We start from the raw sequence: 18,284 nt of genomic DNA, 5'->3' as shown, positions 1-18,284 counted from the left end.
TACATGCAAGGTAGGCGTTCCCGCCCAAAAAATGACTTTGAGGCCTGTGCGCCTTAATTATACTCCCGCGTCATTTTGACGCACAGGAGGGGGCGGGCCTTAAAAAACGGTGCACAGCCTGATGTGCGCCATTTTTTAACACCTGGGTGAGGGCAGGCGTTAAGGGACCTGTGGGCTCACTTCCATGGTCTCTGACTATGGAAGCAGTCCAGAGGTGCCCTTCCCTGCCCCCAGGGACACCCCCTGCCACCCTCGCCCACCCTTGGAGGACACCCATGGATGGGGGACCCATCCCAGGTAAGTACAGGTAAGTTGAGGTAAGTATTTTGTTTTATTTTTTTAAAGTGGCATAGGGGGGCCTAACCTGGGCCCCCCTACATGCCACTGTGCCCAATGACCATGCCCAGGGTACAGAAGTCCCCTGGGCAGGGCCATTGGGCAAGGGGGCATGACTCCTGTCTTTGCTAAGACAGGAGTCATTTCAATGGGGGTTGTGCGTCAAAAAATGGCGCAAGTCCGGTTTGAGGCATGATTTTTGCCTCAAACCTGACTTGCACCATTTTTTGACACACAACCCCCATTTTCCCCTACGCCGGCGCTGCCTGGTTTGAGTAATTTTTTTTTACTCTGATCAGTCCGCAGCACCGGCTAACGTCATTCCTTAAATAAGGAGCCCACATGGCTCGTAGGAATGGCGTTAGCCGGCAGTAAAATGTTTGACGCATACCGGCGCTGGTTTGCATCAAAAAGTACAAATATGGGCCTTAGTTTCTTCTAAGGACACAAATTGCTGTGCCTCAGGTTCTGAACCTCAAATTGCAACAAAGTGGTAAAATCCATTTCCTTCTACCATAAGATGGACAAAAGAGCATGACATAGACAATGGTTTCAGATACCTCAGGACAAAAGGGACAGTTACTGTCTGAATAAATGGAAGCATCTGACCATTTGGCCGTGACTGACCGTAGAGGCAGGATCCCAAACCGAAATTTCATGTAAAGGTTTTTGGCTTGGGGGAGGGGGTGTTTAATCTAGTCAATATAACCCTCTGCAATGTAGCTATCTTTGTGGAGTAGGAAAGCATTGGTGAGGGAACCCATTCTAGCAGAGTCCAAAGTTAAGTTATCAACGTTTTGCCAATATAGGTGTTTTAGTGTTTTTTCGACAACCCTAGAGCCCTCGAGCTTCCCTGGGAGTAAGCCACAGTTTCCCAGAACCCATCCCACTCAACAGCTGTTGAACATATCTTAACCAAGAGAATTCAGGAGGCCCCAAACAACCTCACAACAAACTCCAGGTCTTGGTCATATAATGTCAATGCTGGGGAAGACCTGATCCTATGCCAAATAGAGTATTGGTCTAAGGCCCACTTTTTTGGAGAGCAATCTGAAACCCACATTCAGCCACAAGGAAATTAAGGGGTGCTAGCCGGAAGACTGGAGACACAAGAATCTGTTCTCTACTCTTTCCAAGCTCCCAGCATCCTTATTACCTCAAAGTTCCCCACCAGAGAGAGTAAGTCCTAGTGTTTGTCAATTACAGATTTGGAGTGGGGGGACATGGGCGAAAAGGAGAACCATGATGGGGCCTTATAATGTCCCCTATGTTATGCTCCATTTGGAGTCTACAATTGTATATGTGTGGTAACCAGTCAAAATGTTCAGTGATACAGATCCCTAAATAATCATATATATGTACTCTCTCCAATGGGACACCATTGAGTGAAGGAGGGGAGTGGGCAGATGGGACCAAATACCTGGTCTTGCCTAGATTAGCTCGAGGCCTCTCAGTTTGCAGAAAATTCCAAATTGATCCAACAGCCTCTGGATCCTCTTGGAGATTTGGAAATTAGAAGCATGTCATCTACAAACAAGAAGGCCGGGACCTTCCTCCTGGCAAGCTGTTGAGCATAGTTTTCACACGGGGCAAGCTGGGATACTAGGCGCTTCATTATGAGTGGGGCAGCCTGAGGACTGCCACACTAGTGGTGACGGTCAGACCACCGCACTCCAGGCAGTTCGACTGGCACATTACAACCCTGGTGGTCGGACCCACCAGGTGACCCCAGTTCCCGCCAGGAACTTGGTCCCTGATGGGCTGACGGCAGTCTGAGTTGTACTCAGCCACGGCGGCGAGGAACTCCATGCCACCTGGCTGATTACAACTCAGCATTCTGCCAGCCTTTCCATGGCAGAAAGCCAGTGCCGGGGCCCCCCCTGCCCAGCACCATCGGAGTGTGCATTGTCTGCTGTCTGGTGCTGGTGTGCTACGACATTGGCCTCTCCTCCCTTAAAGGAGCAGAGACCAATATCATAGCACAGCTCCTGTGGTCAGCCCGGCGGGAACGCATAATACAATGTCCCGCTGGTCAGCCCGATGGGAACATTGTAATATGTTTGGGGGGGGCACCACCAATATGATGGTGGCATCCACCCCACAAGGTTGGCGGTCAGCTCGTCCGACCACCAAACTTATAACGAGGTCCTCAATTATTGAAAAAAGAATGAGGGTGGAAGCGAGCACACACCCTTGCCTTCCACCCCTCAAGACTGGTATAGCTGGTGTTAGTAAACCCTGGATACCACATCTGACCTGGTCAAAATTGTTGGAGTGTAGCCTGATGATGATATCTAGGAAGTATTTCGGGATGCCCAAATCTGTCAGAATCCTCCAGAGGGAAGCCCTGGGTACCTGGTCAAAAGCTGACCAGAGATCCACATAGACCACAGAGAAAACTGAGGAGGAATCTAAAAAATATATATCACTTTCACTTATAAAATGATTACTTAGACAAACATTGTCAATAAAGCAGAAGACATCTCTTCTCCTTTTGACAGCACCTCTTAAAGTAATTTGAATCCTTCCCACTGAGAAAGTAACATTCTACACACAACCATTTTAAGTCTTCTCAAAAACAGAATTGCAAAAATATACCTCTGGAGTAGATTTTTTGCACCAAATGCATGTGCAGGAACAAAAACTTAAAGAAGATGGTGATGCTGATTGAAAATGCAACAACTAATAAAAAGACTGAACACACAAAAAAGAGATACTTTCAATGTATCATTTACACTGCTCAAGTGTCAAAAAAGTTGATAGTGTTCATCTTCCTAAAACTAGGAGAAACAACAGATCACCATTATTTGTCATGGGCCATATAACATTTTCGATCTGTTTGAATTAAGTGCACCAGTCAGAAAGGCTAAGTAATGCAACATAAGTATGAAGTTTAAGGGTAGATTGATCAAACATAGGGGCATATTTATAGGCCCCTAGCGCCACCTTGCCCCACATTAACATCATTTATTTTGAAGTTAATGTGGTCCAACGAGGCCAAACTCCTGCACCGTATTTGCAGAGTGGTGCTATGCATGCATTGCGCCACTCTGTAAACCACTGCAATACAGTATGCCTGCACCAGGCATAATATATGCAAAGGGGGCCTTCCCCTGTTTGGGGAGCTGGTAAAATGGTGCAAGGAAATCTATGAGATTTCCTCGCGCCATTTATTACAGCACTTTTAATGCCTGCTTAAAAGCAGGCGTTAAAAGGGGGCTTCCATTCTTTAGAATTCGCCCCTCTGTACTCTGCAGGAGTAGTGCCAATATTTTGGAGCTACTCCTGCAGAGTACATTAATAGCGTCATGAAAAATGACACTATTGCCCCCTACCCTGCGCCATGGTGTGCCGTATTTTAAATACGGCGCACACCTGGTGGCCGGTAGGGGGTGCTAAGGGTTGCAGATAAAGTGGCGCTGCCCCCAGTGCAGTGCCACTTTCCATAAATCTGTCCCATAGTGCTAGAGTCATCTGAAAGTCAGGACTTCTCCTCTGAGACGTCATTTTAGGGGAGGGCATTGTAATATTAGTCAAATATGGCTTCAGATATTAGAGGTAATTGGATGAACAATAGCATATAAAGACTGTAGTAGTACTATTCAGATCTGAAATGTTTTGGAGTAAAAGGACATGTATCCTTCACCTGAGAAATATACATAAAATGGATACTGTGGAATAGTAACAAAAGAGAGGCTACTATAAAAGTAATTGAAAGACTTGATACTAGATGTTTAGGATGTGTCAGTTCTGTTGATATTACTAAAAGGAGAAATTATGGTATAACAGTTTTTCAAAATAGCAATAGCCAGGTTGCAGGAGATAACTGGTGTATATAGATATGACAGTTTTCCTGGTGTGGTTGGGTTGATATCATCAAATATTAAGTAGTATTTTTTTCATGTTAGAATAAGAATATTGTATTAAGTGAGGATTTCCATTTTTTTAGCTTTTCAGGAATGCAAATTTAATACAGTTATATAAAAGCCCATTGATGATTTGTTTTCACACAAAATGCATTGGTTAATTATGTAATGGTTGTAGACATTCAACACAAAAGGATGATGGACAGAGTAACAATGCAAACACTCACCCCAGTCACAGATCTGGGTTCAATCCATCATTCATTTGCTCACCATGCCACCCCAGTTTGGACCCAGCCATATGCAAATCAGTCTTGACCCTGTTCCTCGTGGGAACAGTCCAGCCCGAACTGCCAGGCGAGGTCCTCCCTGGACCGAAAACAAGCATCCTTGGACCGGTTTCAGGGTATCACCCTTCATCAGCCAGGCTATCTTGAAACCAGTGGCACAGTGAGCATGGGACCCATGTCTGGGCATACCCTTCCCACTTAGGGCAACTTTAGCAACACAAAAGGATGATGGATGGAGTGCTGAACCATTCAATACATTGAATTTAAATTTTAAACAAGTTAAAAAAAAAAGCAAAAAAACAGAGTAACTTACTTGTACAACATAGCCAGAGATATATTTAAAGTTCGCATCAGGGGGGACTCCACCAAGCAAAACCTCCCCAGATAATCCCTGAGGATCTTTTCTTGCAGCTAGGACATCTAACAATCTGGGAAATAGGAGAGAAAGGATTTGCTCACTGCACATGCACAACATACTTGTGTTATCATTTCAGTATTTTTTTTATTGTTGCCTGTAGTCAAATTAAACAACTAAGTGAGATCAGATATGAATTTACATGGAATACATTTATGTTACACTGGTTAAAACATATTTTATGTTTTGTGTTCTGTTTCACAGTTTATCAAACATGTAACAGGACCTATTTACAAAAGTCATTTTCATGTACATAAATAATACTATGTTACCTACTACAAAATGAAAATCACAAAACTCTGGCTAGATATCTCTGTCTCTTCCTCTCCGATCTTTCCCATGAGGAGATGTCTGCCAGAAGTGAGGTGACCACAGCACACTAAGGTATACACATTTGTACTATATGTGGGAGAAACAAATGGGAATGGTCGGAAAATGGGGAATACTTACTACTAAATGGATGAGGGTAAGGGAAATTGAAGGAGGGGTTTAGGGAGAGATGCTTAAATAGAAAAACTCACCAACATGAATAAGACAATTGTAATGCACAAAATATACATTTAAATTTACACCAGTAGGAATACTGACAAAACAGCCTTAAATCAATCATTACACATACCCAACAACTGATAATACATTCCTATAGAAATAAACACAGGCAGGGATTAACATTTGAAAGTAATGTATCAGAAATAATATAAATTTCATTATACTAGTTTTAATTTTATGTTACATATATTATATATATATATATATATATATATATATATATATATATATATATATATATATATATATATATATATATGTATATTTATATTTTTTAACATTAAAGTATTTTACACAGTTTTCTTTTAAATCTTTATGTATTTTAAAGTTAATTTTTGTTAAATGAAATTATCTTTAAGTGGAAACCTAATTACAAAGACAAAAATCAATAATATTACAGTACAAATAACTGACAGCCAAGCTTGTTACAAATTAAATATATGTGATAACATTATGAAGGGCTTGGGAGTTTTTATTGTGAGTAATGTAACTAAATTATTATTTCAAAAGTATTTAATTGAATATATAAATTATCTGGAAGTGAACATTTTGAGGTGGCATATTGTGTCATGTTAGTGAAGTAGCCATAAGTGAAGAGTAGTCACAGGTACCTGCATGTGACATTAGCAAACATAGGCAAGCTTCAGGACCCCTCTGCCTTCATTTTAAATGACTTTGAAAAGGCCTTTGATTCTATCGACTGGCGATTATTTTTAGCAGGTCCTTGAGAAAATTAACACTCGACCCCACTTGCTAGCACACATTAGATTGTTATACAGTGCCACATTGACCTGGGTACGCGTGAATGGGATCTTCTCCACTCTTTTATCCTATACAACATGGAAACAGGCAGGGGTGTCCTTTTCCCCCCTCCTGTTGTCATTGGTGAAGGAGCAAAGTGGATCAAACATGATGCACAGACCCCTGGGTTTGAATGGAAAGGAGTTCCAAGATCTCCCTCTGTGACATTTTCCTTCCTATTCAAAGAGACGAGTAATCTTTTCATAGAATATTGCAGTTATTCTGGGTTTAGGAGAGGCCTCTGGTCTCGAAGTATACCAGGAGAAATCCAGATATGTCTCCACTCACAATAACTTGTGGGTGGAGAAGACCCATAGAATCCCACTTAGTATATGCACCCACCCTCCCTTTCATCCGGTATGAGTACTGTTGACATTAAGCTTTATTATTGGGTGGCCCAATGGACTCCAATTAATGATTAACTATTGGAAGATTGAAGTGCTCCATTAGTCAGCTTTGAAATCAAAGTCCTGGGAAAGCATGGTCAATTAGACCACTAGGCCTACTAATGTGCTGTCCACCACCACTAGAATTTATTTAGAATGCTGGCTTAGTGCCTTAAAATGGATCAAATGGGAGGGCACTCGTCCAGGAAACTCCCCTTTGCCATGGGGAGTGACTTGCCTGCCAGTGCAACTAGAAGGTTTAAAAGCCTGGAATTTAATAAGGGATTTGCGTCCTGGAGATGTGATGGAGTTCTCCCACATTAAACAAATTGAGCAACTCTCATCTGACTGAGAGCTCCACAAGTCAAATAAACCTACGCTATTTGCAGTTGCATCATGCAAAAGTACGCTCCACTAGAGTTCAACCGTCTAGAGCCCATTAAAAAAGTACAACAGCCAAGAAAGTAAGAAATCTCAAAACTGCATAGCTCTCTTGCTGTGAATACACCTGACCCTTTAAGTAACATAAAAACTCATTTGGAACAAGATTTACATAAATTAACAGATGGTGAATGAACAACAGCAATAATGACTGCCTGAACGCTTGCAATATTATCCAGGCTCAGGCTGATCCAATATAAATATTTTCATGGGATTCACTGCAACTGTGAAACCCTCTGGAGGATGGATAGACGCTCTAACCCTTATTGTTTATGCTGCATAGACTTTATAGGCACTTGCCACCATACAGTATAGAAATATCCAGTCATTTCAGACTATTGGTCTAATGTTCACAAAACACTAGAAGCTGTAATTGGCAGGCCTATTGTCAAAGTCCCAAAAAGGCACGGCTGGTGTAATGGAAGGTTGGGATGTATGCTGGGGATCCATATGTTGATTGTTATAGGCTTGATCATTGAGAAACTTCATATTGCCTGACACTTACATTCAAAGGAGGGCCCTCCCATGTTTTCAGAGGATGGATTACTGTGCTAATGCTAAAAAGGCTGTATATTTTGCACATGGATGCCCCCAGAAACAGCAGAAGATTTGGGGATCTAGGAGGGACCAATTTCAAACCACATTATCAATATTTTGAGGATGATCATAATTGTGAAATACAATCAGTGTACGCAGGGAAGCTAATGTATGGTATACATATACTTTAGATGCCAATTTATTGTGTTTTGATGCATTTGTTTACTTTGATTCTTCAAAAACCAATTAAAAGATATATAGAATTGATTCCCAAGCATGAGGAGTAAAGTAGGCCACAATCACACCACTCCTAAGAAACCTAAACTGACTTGGTTATTTATGAATTCATTTGCACCATTCTCAATTTTTTAAAGCATTGTATATTAAAATAAATTCTACATTTAAAACTATGTAATAGTGTTCTAATTCTTCAAAAAAGTAAATAAAGAATATGTGTGCACCCCCCCAATAAAGCATACAAGACGAAAACCCCTCTTGCATATTTTACCTTCCGGCAACTACAAAGCCTTATTGCATACATTACTTATCATGTCACGTGCACAAGTAATATGCAGATAGAGAACCGAGGAAAGATGTTACATGAGCATATGAGTAATTGGTTTATATTTCCCCAGATTAAATAAATTGCCAATTTATATGTTGTTCAACTCTTTGGATTGAAACACACTTTTCTCATATCTCTCCAGGCCTAGTCAAGCTGCACTGGTCGTCCGTCTCCAAGACTCCTGGTGCATAATTCATTAGGCCACTTTTTCATTTGGTTCTTCTTTTTGCCAAAAAGGATTCCAATATTGTGATCCACATCAGCAGCTCTAATTACCCAACAAATGTGACATGAAGAGTTCTTGATTAGAATGCTGGTTCTTTGTTTGCAAAGTTTTGTGTTTCTAGAACAATTTACTTGACATGGTAAAAATGCTTACTTGTATAAGAAGTTGGATGATTAACTTGGGGTAGCACAAAGTATGAGCTCTAAAAAAGTTAAGTAACCCTGTACCTAAGAACTAAAAGCATAATTTGATGACAAATCCTTACCGTACCATGGTAGTTACAGCTCAAAGTAACAGGTTTCTCTAAAAGAAAATCAAATTAAGATATTAAAGCAGCCCCAAAACAACACTAAAGTCATGAAAAGAAACAGTAAAATCCCCATAGCAATTTAGTAACAGGGGGAAAATGTTAATAAGTAATAAAAAAAAATCTGTTATGGGGATCAGGAATTAGAATTTTTGTACAAAATGTCAAAAAGTACCCATTAGAAACCATGGAAAGGCAAAAGTCAAAGTCAGTTTGTGGGACAAAGGTGACAGCGTGTTAGACTCCTTTTAAGTCAACCATGATAAAACATGGACTGATAAAGTCCAGTGGTTAACCCAAGTACCTTCTGACATAAGCTGTCAGATGGAAGTCAACATCTTTCAGGGCAGTAGGATAGGATGCTGTAACTAGCAAGGGATATATTTGACTGGATACTCTGAATTTGTGGTCCACAGATGCCATTCGTTTAGTGCCAAAGTTAAAAGTAGGTCCAACTTGAAATCTGCAGCCTTCAAGGTAGCATTAATGCCGGGGTCATTTGCTCACTTTTTCCTACCAATACTCTGTAGAATCTGTGGTGAAAAATTCTTCAGACAAGCAAGGCAGGGCCTGATGACCAATGGCGCTGAATAAGTCTAGATACGTCAGTCTTCTGAAATCACTTCTGAACACACTCAAGTCTTGGATTTTGGCACCAAATGATCCAAATGGCACAAGCTCAAAAATTATAGCCACAAAGTCCTCTTGTCCCTGGGGACACACTGCACCATTACCTGCTTTCTATGTTTTACTTAGTAAGTTTTTAGAACTCTGAATTTCCCAGTAGGTATGTATCAGCGAGTCGGAGATCTAAGTAGCCAGAACCTTATGAGAGAGGGGACTCTGAAGTTTTGTTTTTTGAGGTAAAATCTGTAAACTTAACAAACCAAGAATTCTTGCTGTTCAAGGTCACACCTTTTTCAAGTAGCATCTACACCTAGCCCTGATTTTCTGGAGGATCATAAAATCTTCCAATTCCAAACTACTCAAGACTTCTGGTCACTCTGAAAGCTTCCAAACTGTTAAGGACAGCCCCTGAAACAACAGAAGACAGGCAGCAGTGCAGGGCAGGCTCAGCCACTCTCTCCAGCCAAGTAGTCAGCTTTTTGTTTTGCAAGGATGCCCTTCTTCGTCCTTTGTCTCCTTAGCAACCTCAGGAAACCAGCTGGTCTGAATCTCTAAATGCACATCCAAAGCTGGGTTGCCTTAGACCTAGGCAAACTGTGTCAAACAGGCTTTGCATTCTTCTTGAGTTCATCCAATCCATGCTGTATTCCAAAGTCATTTACCGTGGGAGCCTTTCTTATTGTAGTCACTGTTTAGTGAGTGCCAATGGGTCAGAAGCCTATCCCTACATTCATTTCATCACTCTTTTGAAGCACTTACTTTAAATGTACTGCACAAAAATTATATAGAGCACTATTCTGAGGGTTTTAAAAGATGACAGAGAGCAAGCTCAACTGGCTGAGCTCCTCCAGCTTCTCATGGACTAGCCCATTACACTGATGTGCCTAAGTCTCTCCACCAGTGCAAACCAGTCCAAATTTGTTCTGAGCTAAGGACATGTGCTGGAGAGGAATGGGCCCCACATATGAAAAGTCCAGCAGTAAACGCAGACTTTAGTCAAGCTTTTTATTTTTAATATGACATCCTGGATGTCCTCTGTATGGGTTTCTGGAGTCAATATTTTTCTCCCTTCCACTCACATCAATGAGATACATTTAGGTAGATTTTCCTATAGCTTCTGATGGCTTCATATCAGGATTATTTCACTACGATGTCTTAGTTTCCTGCTAGGATTCTTCCAGCAGATCAACTGCCCCAAAAGACCTTTTGTTCTGTGGAAAGTTTGTGATGGGTGTCATCTCCTGACTGAGCAAATCTGTTATAGTCACTGTATGGGGTGGGAGCCTGCAGAACAAGTTTAGGTGCTGTCCAGGTTCAGGTAAAGATGTGCATCTTTTATAGACATTTTCACTGAGCCATATTTATAAGAAAGTATGCTTGCCAATTACTTATATTATTAGTAAAGAGCAGTTTACCTCAAAGATGAATTTTCTAGTTATTTCCTAAGCCAAATTAGAGCAATATGGGGGTCATTCTGACCTTGGGGGACGGCGGAGGCCGTCCGCCAAGGTACCGCCGTCAGAACACCGCACCGCGGTCGAAAGACTGCGGCGGTGATTCTGACATTTGCCCTGGGCTGGCGGGCGGCCGCCAAAAGACCGCCCGCCAGCCCAGGGCAAATCAACCTTCCCACTAGGATGCCGGCTCAGAATTGAGCCGGCGGAGTGGGAAGGTGCGACGGGTGCAGTTGCACCCGTCGCGTATTTCAGTGTCTGCTGGGCAGACACTGAAATACTTTTTGGGGCCCTCTTACGGGGGCCCCTGCCGTGCCCATGCCATTGGCATGGGCACGGCAGGGGCCCCCAGGGGCCCCGCGGCACCCCCTACCGCCATCCTGTTCATGGCGGGAGAGCCGCCATGAACAGGATGGCGGTAGGGGGTGTCAGAATCCCCATGGCGGCGGAGCGTGCTCCGCCGCCATGGAGGATTCAGGCGGGCAGCGGAAAGTCGGCGGTACACCGCCGACTTTCCGTTTCTGGCCGCGGCTGAACCGCCGCGGTCAGAATGCCCAGCGGTGCACCGCCAGCCTGTTGGCGGTGCTACCGCCGACCTCCGCCATGGCGGTAATTACCGCCATGGTCAGAATGACCCCCTATGTGTTTTACACTTAAATCAGACCTTGGCATAATGGAGATCACTGTTCCAGACTATGCAGTAAATAGCATTTTTGAATCCTGATACTGCATCATGCCAGGCAAATGTACAAGGCAGATCTATACATTGTGCACCTAGGCCTTGTGGGCTTTCAGACGTTACAGTTGACTTGCTAATGGTAGAAGTAAGATTTCCCACATGTCAAAAAATTAATTTGAAAAAGCTTTGGTTATAAAAAATTTATCCATTTGACATGGCTTGCTGCAGCTTGCAGGAACAGCCCTGATACCATGTTTTTGAGTCGTGATATGAATGGTGCAAGTCACCACTGCAGCCTACATGTGAGATCTACCTTTTGTGCTATTGGTGCAATTTCTGCAGAAAGTTTTAGCAAGTGAATATTTACATTTTCAAATAAAACTGTCTTTCTAAGGGGAATTATTTTGCCTCTCCTCTGCATTTAACCAAGTGGGAAAATATAGTCAAGTCAAGTCAATTCAAGTTTATTAGCATAGTTAATTAAAACCAATGCCAACTTTAAGATCAAATCACATAATCCTGGCAATATAAAAAAGCAAAAGATTCTTCATAATTTTTGCATTAAAATACACAAAATGGTAAAAAACTATCCCAGCCTGATAATATTTAAGACAAAAATATTTACATAAAATCTGAGCGATAAAAGCAAAGTCTTCAAATCATACAATCACAAATAACCTATTTAAAGTGACAGTGCAACAATATACGATAAGCATCATAAATGCAATGCATATAGAGACAACAGGGAACACTACAAAGAGTAGTAGAACCCTCAAGCTCAAAATTAGCTTAGACTTGCTTCCGTCTGCCTATTTTTTTTTATTTTAATATCTGTTAAATACCACTTAACAAAAAAACCATTCAGGACAACTCTTCACTTTAAGCTGACCTACTCAATTTTTTTAGACATTTGTTTAAAAATCAGCAGTATACACTTAGTACCCCTACAGGCCAGAGGAATTGAAGTGCCACTTAGCCAACTAATGACAGCTTGCTATCATGATCGAATGTTCAAAATCTTAATTTTCCTTTGTTCTTCCGGCACTGGGCACACACAAAAAACATGTGTAAGTGACTCCTGTTTTTACCTACAAAGACGGCAAGATTGAGACTGAGACTGATATTTCCAAGAAGGGGCAATATCTTTAGTCTCCATCATACCAAAATGAAATAGCATGAATTGATATTTCGGAACTTGAGAAAAGGACATAGATAGATATTCCTGGGCCCGTAGAGTTTTATATGATGATAATACAGACCAGGCATTCCATCTTGTATCAAATGTGTTTTTGTCTGTTAAAAAGGACAAAGACCAAGTAGCAACGTTCGCTATGCGGTTAACTCCACTTTCCCCAAGTCCATGCTTCTTGCATACCTAATTCCGTGATTGCAACATTTAAGTAATGACCCCTTGAGCCTTTCACATTACTATGCTGTTGTTCCTCGATTTCCAATCAGCATCGGTTGCTGATAGAGCCGACCTCTGCCGCTCGAAGTCTCCTGCTAATTTTAATGTAGGCACACTTGCTCTGGAATGCATGGTTTTTTCAACCCAAATCCTAAACATCCCTGTACTGGTGAAACTGAGTTTGGAATCTAGAACACTGTTTTATGAACCTTCGTTTGGATTTGGTTGAAGGAGACTATTTCCTTGGCCTGCATAATTTCAGCCCCATAAGTAACTGTTGGCACTAGACGCGCCGACATTACAGAAAGCAAGTGATTAAGTGAAGAATAACTCAGTTTTGTTTTAGTAACTTTAACCCATAAGTGAGAGAATGTGCTTTTGCTTGAATGGTTTAAAAGTCAGATGATGATCCGCTATTAGTCCCAAATATTTTTATTAAGGGACAACCTCCACCCTATTTCCTTTAATAAACCATGCAAATGATCTAAATTTCGAGTCAACCAGTTGGACTACCTTGGTTTTATTCAAATTGAATTCAAGGCCTTGCTCATCCATTTGATCAATAAGACGTCGATATTGCACTGCAAACCGACTTGTGTTTGACTAAGTAATACAATATCATCTGCATATTGTAGCCATGCTATTGCTTCAGAGGCCAAAATGGGTGGATGGCTGTTTTCAAATGAAATGGTATCGGCCAAGTCTGCAAGGTATAAGTTAAACAGCATTGGAGCTAAAACACATCCTTGTTTGATGCCGTTGGCAGTTCAAACTCGATTGGTGACTTGACCACCCTCTCTGATTTTAACTTGCGCCCAGATATCTGAATGTAGTTCAATAATTGCACTCAATAGGCTGCTGGGAAGACCCCCAACCTTCCAGTTTTTGCCACAGTCGAGCTCTGGGAATGCAGTTGAAGGCCGACTTGAGATCAATAAAACAAGCAAATAGACGACTTTTCCTAAATCTGGCCTTCTTACCTAACAAGGATAATTCTGTCAAATTTGTTAGTTTCTTCATGCCAACTCTAATTCCTGTCTGACTTCGTGGTATAAGATTTATCATTTATCCATGCTGATAGTTGTTGCAGAAGACAGGATGCATACAGCTTTGCTTCAACATCAATCAAAGCTATTAGCCTATAATTTAGAGGGGAAGCAGCATTACCGCTCTTATAAATCGAATGAAAGATGTTACCTTTCCATGCGTATGGCAGTCGCTTTATACAGTGAAGGTTGTTAAAAAGAAGCAGTAAATAGTAGGACCAATATGTTACATCTCCTCTAAAAAGGGCACTTGGAATTCCACTCCGACCTGCAACCCCATCCAATATGAATTTCTTTATTATGCCTGTCAACTGTTCAATATCCATGACGATAGAGGCTTGTTCTTGGTCGTAAGGGGGAGAGTATGTTTCTCAACTTCACTATAAAGCCAAAAGTGGCTGCGGCCAAACTTAAAATTGCAATTACTTGTAGCCAGGGGATCTTCACTCTTCACCTTTTGAACTGGGGATGAGTACATTGAGAGTACATGGGCTTTCCAAGAGGCTGCATCTATATCCGCATTAGATTGTTGAGATTTTCCCACGGACAACGTTCACCAGCTGCCAAAACTTTTTGTTATTCTTCTTTTTACTAGACATAAGTAGCTTAGTCCACAGGTCCTCTTAATAATGTTGTTTTTCTAACCAGCAGTCTTTCTTATATTGTACTCTCAGTTTGAGAAGCTTTGTTTTAGCCAGGTTCTTGCCCCATATGTAATTCCTTTACCACTTTTCTTGTTTCTCGTGAGACTTGTGTTGTTTTTAGTTTGCGCAGCTTTCTGTTGTATCATGGTTGCCCATCATAACCACCCTTAACTTTTTTTATTTGCCCCATTTACTCTAATTGAAAGATTTTTTTAATGGGAAATTTTATCAATGAAGAATCACATAAATGCTTCTATGCCCTTACCCACTCTCCTGGTTCAGATTCGATTTTTTTCTAACTTTCTAATTCATTGTTGATCTCTTCAATAGTTCCTGTGCAGCTATACACGTCTTCCATCACTTTCTCAATTCCGGGCCCCTGCCATTTTAACTTTTTTATAGTGTGGGTCATTGTAGCAGAAATTATTATATTTGTTGATGGGAGCCGCTTTCATTCAAGCCATCTCCTGATGGATTGTGGAAAGTGGTCACTCTCTGAACGTGCAAGAATTTTGTAGGAGGTGATTAACGTGAAGTCAATTGTTGAACTTTTTGACCCATTTAAAAAAGTTATTGGTGAAGGGAAAGCTTCCCTTGAGAGGGACATCAGATGCTGCAAGATGAGATTTTCAAACCACCTACACAAATATGTTCCACTGTATTTTGAGTCCCTTTTTGTAAAGGCTTTATTCAGGTCAACGTTGAAGTCTCCTGAAACAATAAAGATTGCCTGCTTATACTGCTTCTGCAAGATTTTTATAATGCTTAACAGTGTTTCCATATTTTCTCTATTTTGGTCCTTGTTAGGAAGAATGTATACATTAAAGAGCAGGGGCAACATGTTAGAACAGGTTGTCTGCTGGGGGGCCAGCTTAATTGGCAGCAGCCAGTTGATTCCTAGGTCAATCTGTTAATATCCTAGTTATATTTGGTAGAACAGAATGTTGTGAGGCTGCATTTAGATGACCAAATTTGTTACACTTTATTGCAGAGGCATGAAACCCAACGTAACCTGAAATTTGAATTAGCTCCATACACTAAGTTTCCTGGGACATCATGATGTCAAACCTCTGAAAGAATGGCATTGCTGCCACATCTGTTAATAGGTTTTCTAAACCGTGAGAATTCCAAGAGCAGATGTTTATACAGTCGTCTACTACTGTTTGCCTACAGGGTTTTTCAGCAGGACCAATTGCTGACTTGAGCACTTAAAGAGCACAGCTTGGTCGAATTATTGAGAGGAAGAGTACCAACGAACACTTGCTGGATCATGCCCTGGTGGAGCATACTTGGATGCTTTACAATAGTTAGGTTTTCCTGTCTGCTCAAGGTGTTATCTACTCCTACCACTCCTTTTAAAACTGAACCCCCATAGTTTTTTCCAGAAGCAGTGGACTGGGGTAGCGGGGAGGTTCCATTCTTTGTAGCGCAATACCCCGTGTCTTGGTTTGCCAGAATTTGGACAACAATGTCTGGCGAGGCCTAAGATGTTAACGCTGCCTCATTATCCCTTCTAACCAGATGTGGTGTGAACTCCACAGATCGGAAATCTGCTGAGGTGATATAAGCTAGGGACTAAATTTTGTTTATAAGTTTAATGATTGTTCCTCTATTTAAGATGTCGAATGACCCCTTTGAATTATAATGAGGAATTAACAGTAATTTATTGTGGGTGTGGCCAAGATGGAGGCCGGGACGGACGCTTAGAGAGCAGCTCCGCCTCAGGCCCGTGAAAAATCCTGCCAGATATCGCCCATCCACCAGCCACGAACATCCACATAGCAGGGGGAGCCGAGCAACGGTTGACCAGAGCCTCTGGATGTCGGTTTAGGCACTGGGGCCGCTGGAATTGACGGCGAGTTGCAGCCTGCACGGGGGTGAGAGGAGCGAGGTCTGGGCCTCGGCCGACAGCGGTCACTGAGTCGGGCCAGAGTGGCGCTGGCCCAGCCCCCAATCGAGAGGTTCTTCCGCCCACGGCAGGACTGGGTTGTGGTCCGGGTTGGTGGCATTACCGATGCTCCCACTGCTCCCCCGGATCGCCCTTTGGGTCCTCTGCTGAAGAGCCCCGTCAGCCATCACGCGCCACACTAGCGGATGAGAACCTGCTCCAAGATTGGTGCTGGAATAACAGAGCTGTGCGGTGAGTTTGGGAAGAGGCGTGCATAATAACAGCCCTAACTTACGCCAGGGAGAGAATACGGACCAGACAAAAGGGTGCAACTTGATCCTGGCGCCATTTTCCCTGGCCGCGATATCGCCCTCCACACGGTGTTGCCTTGGGACAGCATAAGATGCCCTACCAAGAGGGGAATTCGGGAAAAACATTCACCATAAGCGCAGTAACCCACACAGGTGGCCACACCCAAAGGTGCGGCTGATAGACGAGAAATAAACTGCACAGGGAGATCAAGGAGAACATACAGTCTGATATGAACAACTGAGTGGCGAAAAGCACCATTTACAGAGCACTGCTGCTGAGGAGTCTTGAGATTCAGACCCCTGGGCGAAGACTGGCTGTACAAATACTAGGAGTGGAAACTGATTGAAAGACATGATGGGGGAAATCCAAGCTGCCAGATCATCATTGCGGGGTGATCAGGGGGATCATCCTGAGCTGTCGTTGAGGACATTGGCCCCACTGACTCTACAGCACTTGGAGGCCACCCTACAAACGCACTCGGGAAAATTTGAGAAAATACTGCAAGCCATCATGGACACCAACTGTCCCTGGAGAATAGAATAAACTCCGTTTCCCAAGATGTTAACTTGCTCAGTGCTGATCACCATAAACTGACGATCAGGGTAACAGCGGCAGACTCAACCATACAATCCATAGATCCCACTGTTTTGGAACTGCAGGATAACGTGAAGTGGCTAGACTTGGAAGTGAAAACTCTACACCGAAGAGCAGAAGATGCTGAAGGGAGATCTCGCAGTAATAATGTAGGATTCATGGGTTTCCCGGCAAAAGTGGAAGGTCAGAGTGCAGAATTATTTCTAGAACAGTGGCTCATAAGCACGGTGCTGAAAGGGACAATACCCAAATTTTTCTCCATAGAAAGGGCTCGTAGGATTCCAGGAAGGCCGCCGACCCCAGGATTGCCTCCCCGCCCGCTTATAGCACGCTTTCTTAACTACAGAGATGGGGACATGATACTGCAACATTTTCGGAACAGTGGTCCTGAGTGTTGCAAGGGGGCCTCCATCACGGCCTACCCTGACTTCAAGGCGAAGGAGCAACACCAATGTTATTCCTACGCAAAAATCAAACAACACCTCTGGGAACATAACATTAAATATGCTTTGATGTTTCCTGCTAAACTTCGAGTATCTATGGATGATAGAATTCACATCTTCCCCACCCCAGCAGATGCCTGGACATGTATGCCTGCTAAAGGCATCACCAAACCCCCAACAGAGGGTGAGGAACGAGAGAAATGGCTAACACCAGCAGCCCATCGGCAACCCCGGAATAGATCTTAGGCCAAACCCATGAAAACGCAAGCATCTGCAGAACGTGTGAGTGCATTGGAGGACTCGGCAATCCACACTGAAAACTCCTTCGCGCCACTACAAGATAGTCCACAGATCCAATTCAGACTCAGATATGGGAAGCTCTAGATCAACGCTCCTGGGTGTGACTGAGGGCCCGGATGTTACTCCCCAAACGGCGGACGACCTCTAAGCATGGTGCATAAACCATCCAACCT

At 42.6% G+C, this 18,284-nt stretch overlaps 1 protein-coding gene across 1 annotated transcript in view; it reads right to left on the bottom strand.

Moving 5' to 3' along the window:
* LOC138254123 (broad substrate specificity ATP-binding cassette transporter ABCG2-like) overlaps window positions 1-18,284 on the bottom strand; it is a 610,690-nt gene that overhangs the window by 539,822 nt on the left and 52,584 nt on the right. Inside the window, exon 3 of the mRNA XM_069205809.1 lies at window positions 4,803-4,917. Coding sequence (XP_069061910.1) covers window positions 4,803-4,917 — 115 coding nt within the window. The remainder of the gene's footprint in view (window positions 1-4,802; window positions 4,918-18,284) is intronic.

Source organism: Pleurodeles waltl, chromosome 1_2 (genome assembly GCF_031143425.1).
Source record: "Pleurodeles waltl isolate 20211129_DDA chromosome 1_2, aPleWal1.hap1.20221129, whole genome shotgun sequence".
In the NCBI taxonomy this organism is placed as follows: domain Eukaryota; kingdom Metazoa; phylum Chordata; class Amphibia; order Caudata; family Salamandridae; genus Pleurodeles; species Pleurodeles waltl.
The sequence above is the reverse complement of the archived record's forward strand: the minus strand, read 5'-3'. Positions and strand labels throughout refer to the sequence as shown.